General features: G+C 33.8%; 1 protein-coding gene, 3 non-coding genes and 1 pseudogene across 7 annotated transcripts in view; all 5 read right to left on the reverse strand.

Moving 5' to 3' along the window:
• The window catches only part of LOC141482811 (ethylmalonyl-CoA decarboxylase), a 29966-nt gene extending 10399 nt beyond the window's left edge, over nucleotides 1–19567 (reverse strand). The window contains exons 1-2 of one of the 4 annotated variants that reach the window (XM_074176669.1): nucleotides 19410–19567; nucleotides 12593–12745 (exon numbers count right to left, since the gene is read on the reverse strand). In XM_074176669.1, coding sequence (XP_074032770.1) covers nucleotides 12593–12725 — 133 coding nt within the window. In that variant the 5' untranslated portion in view covers nucleotides 12726–12745; nucleotides 19410–19567. Of the gene's footprint in view, nucleotides 1–12592; nucleotides 12853–14658; nucleotides 14764–19409 lie in introns of those variants that run through there. The other 3 variants (XM_074176671.1, XM_074176672.1, XM_074176670.1) reach the window with 3 other exon arrangements.
• A 786-nt stretch (nucleotides 19568–20353) lies between these two features.
• LOC111516709 (5S ribosomal RNA) lies at nucleotides 20354–20473 on the reverse strand. The gene has a single exon (XR_002723715.1). It is a non-coding gene; the product is annotated as a 5S ribosomal RNA (ribosomal RNA).
• Nucleotides 20474–21003: 530 nt separating this feature from the next.
• LOC141482832 (5S ribosomal RNA) lies at nucleotides 21004–21123 on the reverse strand. The gene has a single exon (XR_012465750.1). It is a non-coding gene; the product is annotated as a 5S ribosomal RNA (ribosomal RNA).
• A 528-nt stretch (nucleotides 21124–21651) lies between these two features.
• On the reverse strand, nucleotides 21652–21771 carry LOC111516710 (5S ribosomal RNA). Its single transcript, XR_002723716.1, has one exon. It is a non-coding gene; the product is annotated as a 5S ribosomal RNA (ribosomal RNA).
• A 522-nt stretch (nucleotides 21772–22293) lies between these two features.
• On the reverse strand, nucleotides 22294–22413 carry LOC141482837 (5S ribosomal RNA; annotated as a pseudogene).
• Between the last annotated feature and the right edge of the window lie 150 nt (nucleotides 22414–22563).

Raw genomic sequence — 22563 nt, forward strand, 5'->3', positions numbered from 1 at the left:
CCCGAAACTGTATCTCGATTATTTATATTTTTACAGAGCCCTGAAAATAGAGCCAAAAGCGAATAGTCTGGCTTCCGCGCGCCTTTCGTTACTCTGACATAAAAACAAAAAAAATTATTTAAACATATTAAATTTAAATATTAAGGAATGAAAAAATTCATGTAATGTTGGATACATCAATGAACAATAATCCGCAGTCAAAAAATGTTTATCCCAATTTCAACGTTAATTATCAATTTGTTAATTAATAACTTTTTCTGAATTGAAAGTTAATATAAAAATCCCTATAATTATTAAACTAAAACCCTGGCATTTTTTTCCTTTGGTGAAGTTATCCTTAATAGGCAAAAAAAAATAGGTTACCGTTGCCAAAATAAAAAAATTGTTATTTTCTATAATTCTATAATAATTTTATAAAAAAATACATTACAATTTTTTTTTTAATTCTTTATTGTTTCAATGTCTCATGGCTAGAGACTAATTAATAATATTTTTTTAAATTTTTTTACAGCTTTTGTTAATAAATTTATTATAAACGAATACATTGTTTATAAGCAATTCGAAATTTTTTTTTGCATTGTGTTAATTGAAAAAATCATGATGTTTAGAAAGAAAATGGTTTCTCAAATATGTTACTAAAAAATGCGTTTGTTGATTAACAATCGTTATTTGCACTAAATATTAAAATTAAGGAACCGTTGTTTTTTTAAATAAATTCTATAGTTCTTTAAAGTTTTGAAAAAACTTTTTTTCATTCTTTTTTTAATTGTTTAAAAAAAATTGTTATAAACAAATCATTTCTTTTTATTTTTTTTTATTTTTCAATACTTTGTTCTATAATAGAAGTAACTATTTTTTTTATTTGTTGAATTTTTTATAAAACTTTTAATATTGTGATACCTTGATACTTGTCTTTTTCATTCGCTTCTTCGCTTTTATAATTATAATAACTTTTAAACTATTGCAATTATGACAAATATGCTTCAAGTCTTTTTTGTTCATTATGAATTTATTAACAATTTAAGCCTTTTACTAAAGTTGTAGTCCTATTATTTATTTAATTATTGATCGTTATTTATTGAAAAAAGAAAAATTTCAAGTTTACAGGAAATTTACTAAATCAAAAACATACTGAAAGTTATTTTATAATTTTTTCATTATTTTATATTATTTTTTTGTAATCTTTTATATCGTTTTAGTGGCGGTGGCTCATCATCTGTGGTTTCTTCTGTATTTTCTTGTCGTGATGTTCCTTGAACCTACTAGAAATCTTGATAATCATTAAGGTCGTCTTCATTTCCATCGGGATTAATATCGATAGCATTTAATCGACCGATCATGATATCAGTATCATCATTGTCATCATCAAGTGATGGCCTTGTACTGTTAGAACATGTTTCACCTTTACAATTTTTGCATAAAGATGAGCAAGAAAGCCCAGCTTTTTTACATCCACATCGATTATTACACTCTTTTACGCAGGCACAATTAACCAGCTTAAGTGAGTCGTCAGCCCAAGTTTTTCCGTTGTTTTTATCGGCAGGAACATTGTTTCAGATTCAAATTCTAATTACCAATCCAAAACTGAACTTGGTAATACGTCCTAAATGAGTGTAAATGTGTTGCTATTGTTGTTGGAGGTAAATAATAGGACTACAACTTTAGTAAAAGGCTTAAATTGTTAATAAATTCATAATGAACAAAAAAAACTTGAAGCATATTTATCATAACTGCAATAGTTTGAAAGTTATCATAATTATAAAAGCGAAGGAGCGAATGGAAAAGACAAGTATCAAGATATCACAATATTAAAAGTTTTATAAAAAATAGAATGAATTAAAAAAACACGTAGGTACTTTTATTATAGAACAAAGTATTGAAAAAAAAAAACAAAAAAAATAATTTGTTCATAACAATTTTTTTTAAATAAACAATTAAAAAATGAATAAAAAATAAGTTATTCCAAAACCTTCAAGAACAATAGAATTCATGATTTAAAAAAAACGGTTCCTTAATTTTAATATTTAGTTGCAAAAAACGATTGTTGATCAACAAACGCATTTTTTAGCAACAATGAAATTTTTTTTAAGAAACTATTTTTTCCTAAAAATCATGATTTTTTTTCAATCAACATAATGCAAAAAAAAAAATCGAATTGCTTATAAACAATGTATTTGTTTATAATAAATTTATTAACAATAGCAGACTACCCGCTTTTGGCTCTATTTTCAGGGCTCTGTAAAAATTATAAATAATCGAGATACAATTTCGGGAGTCGGGACTTTTTTTACGCAAATTCATTGATCTTTTCAAATCTTTTTTCAAATTTCCAAAATTTTGAAAATGTTTCGAGATATTAAGAAAAAACTAAAGCCCCATTTTTTTTCTCTTAATTATTTATAACTTTTGTAATTTTTATCGGCGCGTTTTCGGACCTTTCCTTGAACTTTCTAGGCAAAAATACGAATCGAATGATACCTTGGTCGTAATTTTTGGACAGGGCTGAAAAGTGTTACAAAAAAAAAGTACATGTGAACTAGACTATATGAAGTAGCGGCTACTTTGATTTTTCAAATGGAACAAACAGCCTGTATACAGTGCATTTCTTTAATGTCCCCCCCTTTTATTTTTTGAACGGGTCAATTAAAAATATTTAATTTGGTATAATGTAATTAACTCATGAGTACTTTATTTTGAAGTGAAATTGACATATGAAACTTTCAAGATGGCGACTGGGCGCCATATGGGGAAAAAATTGAATAGAAAGGGGTCTTGTTACACATCATTTCTAAGCTCCTGACAAATACTTCACAACCCTGGAATATAATGTCAATATACTCAACTACTACAAAATGGCGGAACTTCAAATAACTGTCAGAATACATTAAAATTTAGCTACATAATATGAAGTAATAAGCTTGAGGTAAGTTTAGGAGATGCTCGAAATGGTTGCCATGAACTTCTTGACATATGAACAGCCTATCGGATATGTCAGGCCGAACATTTTTGAACACAGTAACGTCAATATCTCTACAAATATTTATTATTCTCTGCGGTATATCCAATATCGAAGCAGGTTCAGTTTCGTACACCTTCTGCTTCAAATAGCCTCATACAAAAAGTCCAAAAGTGTTAAATCTGGCGAGCGGGCTGGCCATTCTGTATGACCTTGACGCCCAATCTAAGAACCAGGAAAAGTAGGTAGGTAGGTAGGTCTAAAGTGAGTGGGTCTATTCGACCCTCCACCGCAACCCATATGGGTTTATTGTGACTCACACTCGGCCAAATAAACCCAGCTTCTTAACGAAGCCGATTAGTTTGTACGGTGAATGGTCTTTCAGGTCAGATGGTATGAGTACGGCTCTGCCGAACTCAAAGAACCTGATTCGGTCCCCAGCGGGGCAGGCACAAAGTATATGCTCTGCAGTTTCATCATTTTCCAGACAGAGGCGACACACACTGTCTTCCGACAGTCCAAGACTCTGTATGTGATGATTCAAATGACAGTGACCTGTAAGAAGGCCTGTTAGACATCGTAGTTCATCCCTACTGTAGTTCAACAACTGTTTGGAATTAAGCTTCGAAGGGTAAATAAACGCCTTGGAGTGAGCCAATCCTAGAAGATTCTGCCAGAAGTCCATAACTCTTCTTGCCATCCAGGTGTTAAGTGTTTGTTTGGCAAAGCCCAAAGTGATGGCAATGACAGGTTCTGGTCCAATGAAGCCTATCGTCTTCCTATCGAGGAGAGTCTTTTTTGGCAGTTTGCTAACAATTTAAACGTTGTTCGGTGGGAGCCAAGAGCTTCCAACGCCTCTTGACTGTCCGAGAATATTTTTATTGACTTGTGAGTGAGGTTGGATTTATCCAATCTCTCCGCACACAATTCAATAGCGTAAATTTCCGCTTGAAATACAGTCGCATAAGTTCCTAGGCAGGTAGATGACTCTGTCCTGGGTCTGCGACTGAAAACACCTACACCAGAACCGGGAGGTGTTTTTGATCCATCTGTGAACCAACAACTATCTGCTCTTAATATTTCCTTCTCCCGTAGGATCCAGTCCTCTCTACTCGGGAATAGTACTTTATAAGGCAGTTCGTAGTTGTCAGTTCGAGGCATAAAGTCAGAGGCCATTTCCAGAATGCTGTGACTTCCAATGTCAACCAACAGCCTGTTGCACTCTGCATAGAATTGATTTGTGCAATTGGCAATGTACACAAGTCTGTATTCAGTCCATCTAGCCTCTCTTTCCAGAAAAATGTGGAGAGGAGGTAGATCTAGAAGGATTTCCATGGCCGCTGACGGTGTGGTACTGATGGCAACACTGATAGCCAGACAAGCCTGTCTCTGTAAGCCAGAGAGCTTCGCTTGAGCCGTTTTCTGTAAAGCCTTTGGTCACCAAGCAATTGCACCATACGTGATCATTGGTCTGACAATCATCACATGAATACAATGGATTTGTTTGGGACCTAAACCCCAAGTTTTACCACAAATCCTTCGACATGTCCATTGAGACAGTCTGGCTTTGTGTAAAACTTTTTCTTAGTGAGCGTTCCAGGTGAGTCTTTCATCAAGGACAATGCCAAGATATTTCACCTCCGTTCCAAATGGAATGACCACACCATTGAGGGAAAGTGGCGTTAGATCGTCCAATTTCTTTTTTCTTGGTGAAGGGAATTAACACAGTTTTGCTGGGATTGACAGACATCTGCTCCCTCAGGCACCAACTGTGAACAACGTCCAACGCGCTTTGGAAAATATTACAAGCTACCCTTCACGACCCGTGGACCTTGCCAGGATGATAAGGTCATCTGCATAAGCTTGCAGATCAACTTTTCTTCTGTCGAGGACATCAAGCAGACTATCCACCAGGAGCAACCACAGAAGGGGAGATAGTACCCCACCTTGAGGGCAGCCCCTGGTGACCTTGAACCTGATAGCCTCGCCTTGAAGAGTCGTAGTTGCAGTTCTGTTTAGTAGCATGGCATAGATCCCGCCAGTTATGGTCGATTCTATACCCTTTCTAGCCAGAGACAATCCTATAGATTTAGGTACTGCATTGTCAAATGCTCCTTCAATATCAAGAAATACAGCAACCGCAATCTCCTTGTTGTCAAGGGATTGGGATATTTTCTCAACGAGGTTGTTTAATGCTGAATCTATCGATTTGCCGGTTTGATAAGCATACTGGTGGTTATTCAGTGGGGATGCATATAATGCTACCCTCCTGATATGTCGGTCCAGTATCCTCTCAAGTCCTTTCAACAGGAAGGATGTAAGGCTGATTGGTCGTACCGATTTGGGGTTTGGGTCTTTCCAACCCACTTCAGGTATATATACCACCCTTGCTGCCAACCAACTGGGTGGTATAGTTCCACGTATAGTTCCACGCCAGACTAGCTCTATACAATTTTGTGAGAATAGGTAAAATTATTTCCAGACCGTTTTGAAGAAGAGCTGGAAATATATCATCCTCTCCGGGAGATTTGAAGGAGGAAAAGTAGTATCAAAATAGTTTCTTACTTGTCTGGAGTAATGTGGTTGTGCTCCATCTTGTTAGAATGGAATATCCATATCGAATTCATTAGGATTCGCTTCGACGATTTCAGTGATAAAACGGTCAACATTAGTTGCCAGCATATTCAAATACAGTTCCCCTGTTGAATTTTGATCAATAAATAGAGATCCTACAATGTGGTTTCCCAATATTCCTGCCCAATCGTTACTTTTTTCTGGATATTGGGTATGTGTTTCCCGTTCGTCACTAAAACAAATATTTTGGGGACAGATAGGATGCTTTGCAATGGTTTCCCTCGTGATTTCGCAGAATTCTGTTTTTCGATCAGGTTCGTCTTCAGTTAATTAGTGTACCATTTTAATTTTGTATGGATCACACTGTACTTCTCGTCAACAGTCTCCACACAGAAGAAGGAGACACCTCACAAATATTCGCGACGGAATAAGTAGACTGTTCAGGATTTACTACCATCTCACCAATTATTTGTATTTGCTGTTTTTCCGGAATGAACGGATGACCTGGGGGCTTTTTGTTATGTACACTACCGGTATAGTTATGCATTTGGATACAAGTTCCCAAAAATATTATTGTTGTGAGCTCATTGTTAAGAGTTAATTATTAATATTTTAACATTATATTATAATGGATTCTGATCATTCAGATATACGAAGTACCCCGCCGGCCCACACAGCACTAGATATTCATGGAATATTCCCTGTATATCATAAAACGAACGTATATATTCCAAATATTCATAGAATATTCTTGGAATATATACATGCCTTTAGAATATTCATAGAATATGCTTGAATGAATATGGCAGGATTATTCCCGAAAGAATGTGCATAGAATGTCTATAAATGGATTATTCTCCCTTGAATATTCTAAGAATATTGTCGATCGAATATACCATATGGTATATTCTTAGAATATATCCCCACGGTATATTTTGGAATATTCTATACAATGGAATTTTGAATTATCTTATAATAACGTATTCAAATAATTCAATATCATTAAAAACAAAAATATTTGAAGTTCTCAGTCGAATGCATAACCTAATGTACATAACCCTGATAGTGTTAACCTGTTTTTGAACTCAACGCGAAGATTCTGGATGAATTGCTCCAACAGCAACTGTTGGAAACGACAAAAAAATTTGAATGGGCCAATAAATGAACCAATTGCAACAATAAATTGGTTAATTCTCATCCTATTCTTCTTTTTGTATTTGAAATTATTTAATTACAAAGCGAAAAATCGTGGAAACAGAGAAATGGGGAAATGAAGAATTGGAGTAAACGTTTCTCATTGGTCAATTGAAGTGTAGCGCGCGACAGTCGAATAAGCTCTGTGAAAGCGGCTGTCCCTTAATGCATGGTATATTTGCGTTAAATTCGACATTTGATTCAACATGGCGGTTGACGTGGCAGGTTTGCGTGTGTAATGCATGGTGTGTTGGTGTTATTATCAAAGTATAATTCTGTCACGTTCAGTGTACCATTTATAATTTGGGGTTGTCCAATTTGCAGTACAGCGAATAGTTTGATTTTGGATCTTCAAACAGGAGAGTTGCATATATTCAGTCTTCACGAAAAGTAAGTAAAATGCGATAGTATCGATAGTAAATTCATGGTGATTAACCTACTATACCTCATTTTAGGTTCGAGGAGAGTTGGTGTGTAGGATTTGTTGGTTTGGCTAAGTACATGTTTGAACTAGAGTGATTTCAGTTGTGTATCTTCAATAGAGAAAAGTAAGTGAATGACACATTCTTTTGTATCATTTGTTTTCATAATTTTTATCACTCGTTTTCAAGATAGTATCAATTTGCCCAAAAGGAAACAGAGTGGTACCTGGTACAGGCAGGTGCGCCAAGGAACTGAAAACGTAATGAGTACTTTTCAACAAGACAATGCAAGTTGCTTTCCAAGTCATAAAATGTTGTAAATGTTCATGAGTAGGTTACCTATGCGAAAAATATCTATTTGATTTTTATTCCAGTTTTATTGTGCCACTTTCAAATAGTGATAATGAACGTTAATGTACATTTTGTTCCAGGTATTACTATTGAAACACTGGTTGATGTATTGTTGGACAAATATAAGGAAAACTATTCTGGTGAGCAAAGTTTGGATAACTTTAAGTAAGTGAAATTCATTGAAGAACCCATCACACCATTCATTTTAAATACTTCATTTGTGGGTTTATTTTTTTAAGTGAGAAACCTAACCTAACCTATTTATTGATTTAATACACTTTTTCTTTTTCAATTAAATGATATATTTATTAATTTTTAATTAGTGCTGATGAATTAACAGAGTTGTTATTTTAGTATATTTTTTGGTATACATTTGTTTGAGAGTAGGAACATCCTAATTTGAATACATTTCTAGTATTTGTAATATGACAGTATTCAGTGAATAAATATTTTGAATTAGAGATTTTTCATTTTTAATATTGGTTGAAACGTCAAATATTTCACTGTATATTGTTTTTAAAATATATTTGTTTATGAATATTATGTTTTTTATTACTTGTGTGAATCTTGCATCAAAATGCAATATATACATTCCTAATAGCGGTTACTCGTCACATTCTTGGAATATTCCAAATATTCCTAGAATATTCATAAAATATATTTAAAGAATATTCTATGGTGTTTCTCTATTGTATATTCCTACAATAAACTAAGAATATCCTGAATATTTTATGAATATTCCTCGGGTTCTATTCCTGGAATATTCTTAATAGAATATACCTTACATATTCTAAGAATATTATAAGATATTCCAAGAATATTCCCAAGGAATATTCTTAAAATATATCAAAGGTTCGCCAGGAGCATAATACAATATCCCTAAATGTATATTCATGAAATATACCTGGAATATCTATTGCTATGTGGGGGTGTTATGGATGCAGCCAATGAGGCTAGTAAGACTTTATTGACTATCCAAAGGTACGTGCTTTTTTAAAAAGGAAGAGTGAGGGATACGTTCCCAAAAAATCCAGAGTTTTGGAGAAAGAACAAATACCGAAGTTTATACAAGAAGCTCCTGACGAAAAATTTTTATTGACCAAGGTAAGTTTAATGTCTCACAGTAGTATTAAATAAATAGAAAATAATATCTATAAATTAAGTAGATCCTGATAAGTATAGTTGGCCAAATCAGATATATTATCTAAAACTATGTTAATGTGATATCTAACTATGATCTTCTAAATTATTTTAAATTGGGCGTTGAGAATCGCGTTTTCAAACATATATTTGTAAATACGAATGGTTCAGCGGTAGTGCGTCGGCCTCGCACGCCCAAGGACCTGGGTTCGATTTCTGACAGCCATAATCTTTTTTTAGTTTCTATATTGTAATTTCTTTTTCTTTTAGGTTATACTAATATTTGGACTTGCTGGAGCTCTTAGAAGAGATGAACTGTATAAACTGAAATTAGATGATATTGAAGATTTAGGTACAATACTCATAGTAAACGTCCATGATACAAAAACCGAAATCTCAAGAAAATTTACCATCACGGAACATCTTGAATTATACCGAAAATATACAGCACTCCGTCTGCAAAAATACGCAGAAAAAAATGTATTTATTAATTATCAAGGTGGAAAATGTACCTGCCAGATCGTTGGTATAAATAAAATTGGTAAAGTTCCTTCGGTAATCGCAAAATACCTAAATTTACCTCATGCTGAACAATATACAGGCCACTGTTTTAGGCGGTTATCCGCCACGTTATTAGTAGAAGCTGGAGGCGATTTGCTTACCTTAAAAAAACATGGAAGTTGGAAATCCCCTGCAGTGGCAGAGCATTATATAGAAAACTCAATTACTCAGAAAACTGATGTGGCAAATAAAATTTTATCGCCTCAAAATCAAATTTCCTCAGCCCCTATCGCCACTACTTCTATCATCTCAACTTCCAAGTCAAGAAACACACTAATCGAAAAATCAAATGCTGCAGGTGTAAGTTTTGGAATGGTCACAGGTTCCAATATTACTATTAATAATCATTATTATTCCACATCAGAATGAAAACCAAAAATAATAATCTCAGTATAAGAATTAATTGTTAATTTTATAATATAGGTACTTACTAATTATTCTGAAATTCAATAAAGCTCTTTGAACTAATGGTGCTTAATTTTCTCTGTATGGTCGTAGAAAAAGTATAGTGTGCAACATGTGCGTGAAGACTTTTTTACACTCGCGTTATTCCACGCGCAAATTCCACGCTTGTGTAAAAAAGTCGATTTCACGCACTTGTTACACAATATACTATTCTACAGATAGAACCATTGGAAAAACGTTCATTGAAAATCATTTCGGTCTCGTGAAAGTTACGCGTCGCACCTTAAATAAAAATCGCTTACATTTTTTCTTTCAATGGACGAGAATTGACCATTTTAGAGATTGTTGACGTGGTAGCTTTCTACAAGTAAAACCGAAAACTAAATGAGAATATTCTAACTGAACATTGATGGTCATTGTCGTACTGACATATTTTGTCATTTTTATAAATGAAAAATAACTTAACAAACCTTATCGGGTTGTTGGAATTGCCATATGGCAGATAAAAAGAAATATTTCTAGATATATCGATATAAATGTGTTTGTCTTCAGGAAATTATTTAATGTTCTGCCATGTGTGTTGTGGAGTATTCATTAGGAGCTTCAAAACGACGTCACAAGATCCCCCTTTCCATTTAATTTTTTTCCCAGATGGCGCCCAGCCGCCATCTTGAAAGTTTCATCTGTCAATTACACTTCAAAATAAAGTATTCATGCATTAATTTCATTATCCAAATTCAAATTTTATAAGTTAAGCCTTTCAATAAATAAAATGGGGGGACATTAAATAAATGCACTGTATAGTATATACATATCGAGTGGTCCAACGAAAAGTATGCACCTTGCTTTTCTCCTTTTTTTGTAACTTAACGCAAAAATGCTCGGACAGGTCAATTTTGCTTTTGAGGGGGACCCTCTAGCGAGGGTGTGTAACAACCCTAAAATTTTAAATGGAAAGTGGGGTCGAGTGATATATTATTTATTTGAAAGGGCACAAAATTATCTTTCCAATGATACCTAATTTGTTGTATTTCACTCAAACATGTAGGTATTATGAAGAAAAACAACTACAACCTAGTACTTTGAAATATGTAATTGACTTAGTAGAAGCTTACTTCAGCAAGTGCTGAAAATGTGACCCATTTGCTTCCATACAATAATACAGATTTTGTTCAAATCTATTCCTAACATTCTGTAGCATATCAGGTGTTATACTTCTGCACTCTGCTGTAATTCGTTGGCGAAGATCTTCTTTGGACTCGGGCTGCGTAGCAAAACATTTATTTTTCAAGTGTCCGCAAAGGAAAAAGTCTAAAAACGATAAATCAGGTGACCTGACAGGCCATTCGATGGGGCCTCTCCTTCCAATCCACCGTCCAGGAAACCGGTCATCTAAAAACTCTCTTACCGGAGCAACATAGTGAGGAGGTGCTCCATCTCGCTGGAAATGAAGCCGATCATCATTATGATTTTGGTCATTTTCAATTATTTCTGTTATGAGAGGATCAATTGTATCTTCAAGCATGTTCAGGTAGATCTCACTAATTAAATTCCCAGGAATAAAAAGTAGCCCTACGATATGACTACCTAATATGCCACACCAGACATTGATTTTTTGAGGGTACTGGGTACGGACATCTCGGAATAAGTGTGGGTTACTGTCATCCCAGTAACGGCAATTATGTCTATTCACAGCTCCATAAAAAAAATGTACTCTCATCGGAAAAGCACGTGTCGAATGATAGGTGCGGATCATCAATTAGTAGCTGGCTCAGTTGTTCACAAAATTGCAGCCTTCTATCAGGATCATCTTCATTGAGTTCCTGTACTAATTTAATTTTGTACGGATGAAATTTATAGGCTTTTAATATCCGTATTATGGACGAGGCTGCAGCAAGCTGACGGGTACTTTTAGTATGATCCAATTCAACATGTCCCAAAACAGAGACTTCCACTGCTTCATTTCTGATCGGTTTCCGTGGCTGGTGTTTCACATTACAGACAGATCCGGTATCGACAAACTTTTGGACTAACTTGGCAACGTACGAATCATTCACATTTTTTCCGGGATGACTGTTATTAAAGAGGCGAGCAGTAAGTCTAGCACAACTATTATGTTGATAATCAAGTTTAACAATTTCAACTCGTTCAGGAATGGAATAAACCATTTTTACAGTAAAGTTGAAATAATTTCAAAAGCAACCGAACTGAATCAATGAACGTTTGCCTGAATTATTTTTGTACACTTACCTATTTGCTGTTGTTATTTGAACCAAAAAACGCACGAGAGAAATTGAGGAATGTAGTAGTGATAAAAAAGCCGTTTTTTCCGCATTTTCATTAACACCAAAAATATCGAGTAAATGTTCTTGCTTTTTTTATTACTATTCAAGTAAATACAACAAATTAGGTATCATTGGAAAGAGAATTTTGTACCCTTTCAAATGATATATCACTCGACCCCACTTTCCATTAAAATTTTAGGATTGTTACTCACCCTCGCTAGGGGGTTGAAGGCACAGGTAGAAAAATACATCTAAAATGTGTCCCCCTCAAAAGCAAAATTGACCTGTCCTGTATGTATTAATATGTGTATGTATATAGATGTACAATTATCGTAACATGAAAATTGAGCCAGCGTTTAATATCTTTCCTATTATTCAAGTTTCACTAATATTTTCATCGTATTTCACTCTTATATATTCTTTTTACTATTGTTAATTTTGTGAGTTTAACTTTATATTTATATATTTCATATGTGTTTACCAAATTCTTGAAATTGAATTGTTCCTGTTATGCCAAGCAAGAGCTTTTGCACGTATCGCCATTTTATTTATTCACCCATCACTATTATTATTATTCAAATGAATGAAGTCACCATTAATATCATTATATTATAACACTCTGGTATTGTGTTAACTCTGTAAGAAATATCTACAACAAATGACTTCAAAAATTCACCCGAATTAATGTTTATAATTTCACTTACCGCTAATAGCGTTCCGTTTTCGAGGATTATTCAAGTATAGCATAGCAACACCTTCATTCGAATAACTTCTTGATAAATATATCTCTCCGCCAACGAATTTTGCAAAATATGATTCTAGGAATTGGAAATCCATGAGAAAAGTGGTTTTTCAGTCTGTAAAAAGTGAAAAATCAGCTCAAAAGAAGTGGTACTGTTTGCAATAATATTTCAACAATAACTGAACTTCGATAGACAACTTTTTCACCATGTACACAATACAATCATTCGAATTTTTCATTGAAAAATCGACTCATTGAGGATGTTTATTAATTAATTAAAGATCGTAACCCTTGAATAATGGCAATACAACTTTGTAAAGATATCGTAACGAAAGTATCTACTATAGATAAATGAATAAATTCATGTGAAACTCATTAAACGGAATACCAAATACAGGGCGTTCCAACGAAAACTTGACCCCCCTCCCTGTAAATCAGAAACGCATTCGTAATAAAAAATTTCAAAGAACACGTCAATTTCTGACTGATTCTGATATGGAAATCATACGCGAAACATCACCCCCCCTGCGGTCAGCAACTACCCACCCCCCTTTTTTTTCATGGCATGGGAGGTCGAGTGATACATCATTTGAAAGGTATTTTGTCCCTCTATCACTTCTGTAATTTGTTTAGAAATTGCTTCATTCGTTATTGAGAAATTAAATGTTGAACGTAGTATTTAGGAAAAAACAAAAAATTCGCTGTCGCTCATTTTATTAAGGGAATCAACAAAAGTAATATCAATGGCAAGTGTTCAAAATAATCTCCATCTAGTTCCATACTATAATACCTTCTACTTTCGAAAGCATTCCTCACATTATTAAAGATGTCCGGAGTCAGAAATCATCATCCCCGAACAGTTGTCGCAGGTCTTCTAAATTTGTAGAATTCATTAAACTAGCAGCAAACGTTTTGAAATTGGCGACACTGTTAGTTTTTTTTACACTGATAGTTTTTGTTGAATCTAGTTGTTGCAGAACAAAAAGTAGGTATAGTCTATCCATTCCCAATTGGAACGGCAATAAAAATAAGAGTACAGTTATAAACATATCTTGCCTGTGGCCCCTAGTCGCCCAGATAGTTAGTAAACGTGCTATCAAATGTAGTTGAGGATTAAAAAATCTAAACGAGTAGAAATTATTACGCACATCAGTATATTCTACCAAACTCATTAGCTTTAACACATACCGACTCCAAAGAACTGATTACACTAATAAATGAGTTAAAAAATCACAAATCGGTAGGCTATGATGAAATTAAATCAGAAGTAATAAAATCAATCTCTCAGTTTATTATTGAACCACTTCAATTCTTCATTAATCAATGTAAATCTAAAGGTGTTTGGCCTGATGCCTTCAAAAAATCAATAATTTGCCCAATTTACAAAAGAGGAGATAAAACCTCAGTGAACAACTACAGACCAATATCCCTGATCACACACTTATCGAAAGTTTTTGAAAAATTATTGAAAAATAGGTTGACGTCATTTATAAACAAATATCAGCTAATTTCAGAGAAACGATTTGGCTTCAGACAAAATATTTCCATCGATGATGCTTTAATAACTTCAACTGAGAAGATACACAAGGCTTTAGAGAACTCCACACCCTCTCTCTGTCTATTCATTGATCTCTCAAAAGCCTTTGACACCGTGGATCATAAAAAACTTCTGAATACATTGGAAAATAACGGTATTAGGGGCAATTGCCTGAAACTGTTTGAGAGCTATTTACTCAGTAGAGAACAGTCAGTAAGAATCGAAGGGATACAAAGCGAGCCGAGAAGAGTAGAATGTGGTGTGCCCCAAGGTACAATCTTAGGACCAACTTTATTCAATCTCTACATAAACGATATTCAAACTCAATTCAGCTGGTACAATAATTCGATATGCAGATGATACAGCCATTTTTTATGAGGAAAAGACCTGGAATAACCTCAAAAATGTAGTGGAAATGGATTTTAAAGATATAAAAGAATGGTTCGACTATAAATTACTCACTGTTAATATGGAAAAAACAAATTTCTTACCCTTTAGTTGCAATTCAAACAATTCCTGCCCTTTTGACAATCTCCTTATCAAAGAGCAAACATCAAACAATTCAAGCTGTTAACGAAGTGAAATATTTAGGTGTTTATTTGGATAGGTACCTGAAATGGGATACTCATATCAAGTATGTCATCAAAAAACTTCAGACAATCCTATTCAGATTCAGATTTCTGAGGAAATACCTCCCCATTAAAAAATTAAAAAATCTTTATTATGCGCTGGTTGAAAGTCATTTGAAATATGGCATTGTAGCCTGGGGAGCTGCTTTACGTACCCATCTCAACCCGTTAGAAATCCTGCAAAGGAAAATACTTAAAATTTTAATGTTTAGAAACAATTGCTATTCCTCGGACGAACTATACAAGGAATGTCAAATAATGGACCTTAGACAGCTTTATTTTTACAACGTACTCAAATACAATTCCAACAAAAATCAAATAAAAGCAAAACATCACAGTTACTATACAAGAAATTACAAGAAAATACCGTATCCCATCATACTGAAAAAGTCAATTTCACAAAGAGCATTTTCATACACATCTACCAAATTCTACAATATTATTCCTATTAAAATAAAAACAGTAACCGCACTCCAATTTTCAGGAAGAATTTGAAATCGTTTATATTCGAAAAACAAAGACAATATGTGATAAATATATTAGAATAAAAAGTATACCAACCAATTATGCTATATTACCCTAGTCACATTATATAAATTTATACAAGTCTTATTATTATTTTTACATTCTGTCAACATACAGTGTGACCCATTTAAAATGGAACTACCCCTGTAGAATGTGAATTTTACAATCAATCTCAATTTTTTTTATTGAAATATTAAGCATGAAAAACTGTATCTTGACACTAACTTTCACAATTTTAGTTTCATTTCCAAGGCACTCTATGGTTTTTTTTGTTTGTCAAAAACGGCAAAAGTTTAGTAGGCAATTTTTGTTTTCGAATTTGACTACACCACTGGATTCGTAGTCGTTATAAATCAAAACTGTCAAATTTTCATTAAAAAATATTTGTTAACAACGAAGTTACAACAACTTCAATTTTGGAAACAAAGTATTTGTTTGTAATTTTTATTCAGTGAATTTGTACAGTGAAAATCCGAAGTCAACAGCTCAATGCGTTCTACAGTTATAACTCATGAAAATATGGTAATGTGAGAGATGTGTGGTGCAAGCGTTTTGTAACAAAAATCTGACTACGCCACTGGATTTGTGGATAATATTCCCTTAAAATCATTCATTTGAGTGTAGGTTACGAGAAGTGTATTCTAGAATAACAGAAAATTAAAAATTCATTTTCAAGTTATGCAGTACTTAGTACATTCTTCCGCATAGCCGCTAAAATCAAATTGATTTAAAGCATGGAAATCATTTATTCAATAATAAAACAGAGAGCAGGACAAAAATTGTTCCCTGTAATTTCTTCATAACTCAGCTAAAACAATCTTTTAGAGGAGATATCAATAATTTGAGGAAGCTGAACTCATTATGCAAAGGTTTTATAATAAATCAACAGTAGGCTGTGATTTCGACAGTTAATCTTAAATAAAATAATAGTTGTTAGTTACGTGCAATTATCATTAGAAGAAAGAATTGAAATTGTGAGAATTTCTGGGGACAATTATCATAGTGAAAGAGAAGCAGCTAGGATATTTAATCACAGACATCCAAATCGACTTCCCATTGACAGAAGCACCGTCAGTAAAATTAACAAAACATTTAAAGAAACCGGTGCAGTCAGCAAACATATTTTAAAAAATAATCACCGAAGAAGAAATTTAAACGAAGGTGCTGTTTTAGATTATTTTAGAAACCACCCAAACAGAAGTTTACGAGTCGCCAGTTTGGATTTAAACTTACCGAGAGAGACTATCGACGATGTCTTAAACAAAACAAAATGAGAGCATTTAAACCTAAATTTCTTCACTCTTTAAAGGCAGGTGATGAAATGAAACGTATGGAATTTTGTTTGTGGGCACAAGGCGAGTACCTGAATACAAGAAATTTTTTAAACTGCATAATGTTTAGTGATGAAGCTTCTTTCAGCACCAATGGGGTAGTTTCATCGCAAAATGCTCGGTATTGGGCTACGGAAAATCCGCACTGGATCATAAATTGTAAAAGTCAATATTCCGAAAAAGTTAACGTTTGGTGTGGTATAGTACAAAATAGAATAATAGGTCCATATTTTTTTGATGGAAACATAAACGGGCAAAATTTTTTGGAATTTCTAAATAACCAATTATCGGACGAAATAGATGAAATGCCTCTTGCGGAACAAGTAAATTTATATTTTCAGCTCGACGGCTGTTCCGTGCACAATTCGAGGATTGTTAAAGAGCGGCTAAATAACCAGTTTCCAAATCATTGGATAGGACGAGGTAGTGACTTAATTGAATGGCCACCTAGATCGCCTGATCTAACAATATTAGACTTTTTTCTGTGGGGTATTCTGACACAAAAAGTATACAGAACAAGACCAACGAATCGAGCTGAACTCATGCAAAGGATACGACAAGCTTGTGCCGAAATTACAGTTCAACAAATAAGAAATAGTGTAAACAATATTCGGAAGAGATACGATAAATGTATTGAACTTAATGGAGGTTTGGTAGAAGCCACAAAAATTTGAATGTTTAGTTTTAAATCAATGTTTATTTTAGTATCAGTTTTTTTTAATGGCAATTAATTGTTGAATAAATACTTTGAAACTTGTTTGTATACATTTTGTTTTCATCAGCTATAGAAGAAGGTAGAGTAAGTTCAGAATCTCATAAAATGTGATTTTCCAGGTGCGCTGTTACAAAAGTACTATTATTTATTATTGGGAAACTTCCAAAAAGCTTACAAGTATGACCATTAATACTTCAAGATTCTATCAAGATTTGGTAAAAGCGCAATTGGGAGATCCCATGACATGAGATTCTGAACTTGGTCTACTACTGCGTAACTTGAAAATGAATTTTTAATTTTCTGTTATTCAATTATTCAATTTTTATTTTAATTTTCACTTCTCGTAACCTACACTCAAATGAATGATTTTAAGGGAATATTATCCACAAATCCAGTGGCATAGTCAGATTTTTATTACAAAACGCTTGCACCACAAATCTCTCACATTACCATATTTTCAGGAGTTATAACTGTAGAACGCATTGAGCTGTTGACTTCGGATTTTCACTGTACAAATTCACTGGTGTTCTACTTGGTGATGACAGTGTTGTCAGATCTCAAATATGTCTATAATCTGAATAAAAATTACAAACAAATACTTTGTTTCCAAAATTGAAGTTGTTGTAACTTCGTTGTTAACAAATATTTTTTAATGAAAATTTGACAGTTTTGATTTATAACGACTACGAATCCAGTGGTGTAGTCAAATTTGAAAACAAAAATTGCCTAATAAACTTTTGCCGTTTTTGACAAACAAAAAAAACCATAGAGTGCCTTGGAAATGAAACTAAAATTGTGAAAGTTAGTGTCAAGATACAGTTTTTCATGCTTAATATTTCAATAAAAAAAAATGAGATTGATTGAAAAATGCACATTCTACAGGGGTGGTTCCATTTTAAATGGGTCACACTGTATATTGGTTTATGTCCTTGTTTTATTTCTTTTTATATTATTTGTCTTGTGCCGTATTCTAGAAATAATACTCATTGTTACCATAAACAGGCACCTTGTATTAAGTTTACACGAATCTTATTATTATTATTATTATTGTTTTATTTATATTTTCTGTCAACTTATACCGTCATGTCTTTTCAAATTATTTTTTTTTGTTTTTATGTTACATTTTATTTGTCTTGTAGCGTATTCACAGTCAAATGCTCTAGAAAAATCGAAGAACAAACCACAAATTTGTAGTTTGTTATCCAAGGCTGTTACCACGTGTTCTGTGAAATCATACAAAGCTATTTCCGTGCTTTTATTTTGCATGAAACCATGTTTTATGATCAATGAATAGCCAACAACGAACCAAATCTTTGGCCATCCCGCTCCCAAGATCTAACAGCACAGGATTTTTTTTCTGAGAAACAGTCAAAAATAATTAGTTAGCTTCCTAACTATATTATTAAAGGGGATCTGTTGGGAGGTAGGTTGCACTATATCGTTTTCTTGAACTATACCGTTTGTAAACATTTTTCTGACTCAGAGCACAATCACCGTATGCTACTGTCAACATTTCTAGTGTTTTTGAGCAACATTCCGTGTTGGGAATCACACATTGAAAGGTAAAACCTCGTTAGTCCTTAGCTCGTACAACTTTCTCAACTTCTGAGAGTTGTCGTTCGTATGGGGCGACAGCTGATTAACGAAAACAGAACAGAAACAGACAGACTTGATTCAATTTTTTACACAAAATTTGATGCAGATTCTGTGATCCATTTTTTCTTTAGCAGAAAATCGCCGAACACACAAAAACTTCTAACTTCTAACTGTCACTAATAAACTAAACATGTTGAACAGCTGAAACTGTATGTACGAAACGAGTGTACCAACCAGCCCCCAAAATGTTAACATTCACCTTATTTTTTGAGCAGTCCCCGTATATACATAATTTTGGGTCGATCTACTTCGCTTTGTCAGTTCGAATGGTAAGTGAAAAATATGAATGTATATGTTATTTCATGATTCGAATACGAACAATTACTTTTTTCCCAAACTCTCAATTTCAATGTTACTTACTTACTTACTTACTTACTTACACTCACCTGTAAAGATTATACGTACTCAGAATGTGTAACTAATAGAAACTATTTAATTCAAACATTGTATCAGCTGTGAACCAAGTATTCCAATTCATTTCATAATCAAATGCTTCTTTGACCTTCAAAACATTTTTTGATTGTTCAACTCAATGAGCTGATTTAGCTGGTTGAATTTGTAAGCAGTTATAATTGTGAAACGTTGGAAACACGTTTCGGGTAGACATTTGCGGGAAATTTTCTTGTGGAATATCGGATCCAATTTTGTGGAAATTAATCTAAGCAATATTTTGCTTCCTATTCAAATGTTCTCATGAAAAGATCAGTTGTGAAAGAGCAGAGTGGGTTTTTGATGTGAAACATCTATAGTGGCACGTAAAACTGTTTTACGGAAAAGTAAAACATCGCAAGCAACGGCTGAATGATATTTAATTACATTCCAATAATGGGAAAGTTTTTGGCTTTCTACGACTTCATCTTGATACAAAAAAATGTAAGAATCTTCCAAAAAAGGAAGGAAGTAATCAATTTTAAAATAAGTAACTATATATGGATCTGTAGATCATGCAAAAAAGTAACTTTCAGACACAAACTGGAAAAAAGCCCTCCTGAAACGAATAAACATTGATTTACACGAAATAAAAATTCTTTCGAAACAAATACTTTTTCATGTGAAATTATAAAACAACAGTAAAAATTAATTGACGCTCCGAGGCGACTTCATTGATTCCAGTGGCGCATTTGCGCCAGGAAAACCCGGAAAAACCTGCAGCACCACATCATCTGAAGATCTTGATCTGACAGAATCACTCATCTAATTAGGTTTTATCCTAAGTGAAAAACAGAATCAAAATTATCCTTTACATCTGTTTTCAAAATCGACTAAAGAAGTGGTTTGCTGTTGCCGTTCCAAAAATTCAAAGTAAAAAAATATACTCAGAAATAAAAAAAAACAACGACACGCGGTGTTCCCAAGCGGTCACCCATCCAAGTACTAACCGCGCCCGACGTTGCTTGGCTTCAGTGATCGGACGAGAACTGGCATTTTTCAACGTGGTATGGCCGTTGCATGTGAAAGTCACATTCTTCAACGAATATGAAGCAGCACTACAGAAAAGGAAGGGCTTTTAGGAGAAGCTTTTTTTAGTTTGAAGGACTCATTAGTACTTCAATTTTCAATGTTATTTACATTTGGTAATGAATTGATATTAAGTGAAAAATTGTTCACACTATGTTCCAAAGATAAGGTAAATATATATCCAAATAAAATACGAGTGATAGATTTCGATTCTTGCGCCATCTATCAACATGTGTACAAAGTCGGGCCAAACTCATTTTTCACATCGAGAGTTTTCGACAAAACAATGGCGAATCTGTTTAAACACCAGGGCAAAGAATATGAATCTCATATAAGCTCATAAGTAAGATTTCAGTTTATCATAAAATTTATAGTTGTGACAATAATTTTGGCTACTGTGCTAAGTGAAAAACAGAATCAAGATTATCCTTCACATCGATTTTCAAAATTGACTAAAGAAGTGGTTTGCTGTTGCCGTTCCAAATATTCTAATTCAAAAAATATACCCAGAAATAATAAAAAAAACAACGACACGCGGTGTTCCCAAGCGGTCACCCATCCAAGTACTAACCGCGCCCGACGTTGCTTGGCTTCAGTGATCGGACGAGAACTGGCATTTTTCAACGTGGTATGGCCGTTGCATGTGAAAGTCACATTCTTCAACGAATATAAAACAGCACTACAGAAAAGGAAGGGCTTTTAGGAGAAGCTTTTTTTAGTTTGAAAGACTCATTAGTACTTCAATTTTCAATGTTACTTACATTTGGCAATGAATTGATATTAAGTGAAAAATTGTTCACACTTTGTTCCAAAGATAAGGTAAATATATATCCAAATAAAATACGAGTGATAGATTTCGATTCTTGCGCCATCTATCAACATGTGTACAAAGTTGAGCCAAACTCATTTTTCACATCGAGAGTTTTCGACAAAACAATGGCGAATCTGTTTAAACACCAGGTCAAAGAATATAAATCTCATATAAGATCATAAGTAAAATTTCAGTGTATCATAAAATTAATAGTTGTGACAATAATTTTGGCTAATGTGCTAAGTGAAAAACAGAATCAAAATTATCCTTTACATCGGTTTTCAAAATCGACTAAAGAAGTGGTTTGCTGTTGCCGTTCCAAAAATTCTAATTCAAAAAATATACTCAGAAATAAAAAAAAACAACGACACGCGGTGTTCCCAAGCGGTCACCCATCCAAGTACTAACCGCGCCCGACGTTGCTTGGCTTCAGTGATCGGACGAGAACTGGCATTTTTCAACGTGGTATGGCCGTTGCATGTGAAAGTCACATTCTTCAACGAATATAAAGCAGCACTACAGAAAAGGAAGGGCTTTTAGGAGAAGCTTTTGTCAGTTTGAAAGACTCATTAGTACTTCGATTTTCAATGTTATTTACATTTGGTAATGAATATATATTAAGTGAAAAATTGTTCACACTTTGATCCAAAGATTAGGTGAATATCTAAATAAAATACGAGTGATGGATTTCGATTCTTGCGCCATATATCAATATGTGTACAAAGTTAAGCAAACTCATTTTTCACATCGAGAGTTTTCGACAAAACAATGGCGAATCTGTTTAAACACCAGGACAAAGAATATAAATCTCATATAAGATCATAAGTAAGATTTCAGTGTATCATGAAATTTATAGTTGTGACAATAATTTTGGCTAATGTGCTAAGTGAAAAACAGAATCAAAATTATCCTTTACATCGGTTTTCAAAATCGACTAAAGAAGTGGTTTGCTGTTGCCGTTCCAAAAATTCTAATTCAAAAAATATACTCAGAAATAAAAAAAACAACGACACGCGGTGTTCCCAAGCGGTCAACCATCCAAGTACTAACCGCGCCCGACGTTGCTTGGCTTCAGTGATCGGACGAGAACTGGCATTTTTCAACGTGGTATGGCCGTTGCATGTGAAAGTCACATTCTTCAACGAATATAAAGCAGCACTACAGAAAAGGAAGGGCTTTTAGGAGAAGCTTTTTTCAGTTTAAAAGACTCATCAGTACTTCGATTTTCAATGTTATTTACATTTGGTAATGAATATATATTAAGTGAAAAA

Source organism: Leptinotarsa decemlineata, unplaced genomic scaffold, assembly GCF_025532065.1.
Source record: "Leptinotarsa decemlineata unplaced genomic scaffold, Ldec_3_MD MMD2_tig00001973_RagTag_RagTag, whole genome shotgun sequence".
Lineage (NCBI taxonomy): Eukaryota > Metazoa > Arthropoda > Insecta > Coleoptera > Chrysomelidae > Leptinotarsa > Leptinotarsa decemlineata.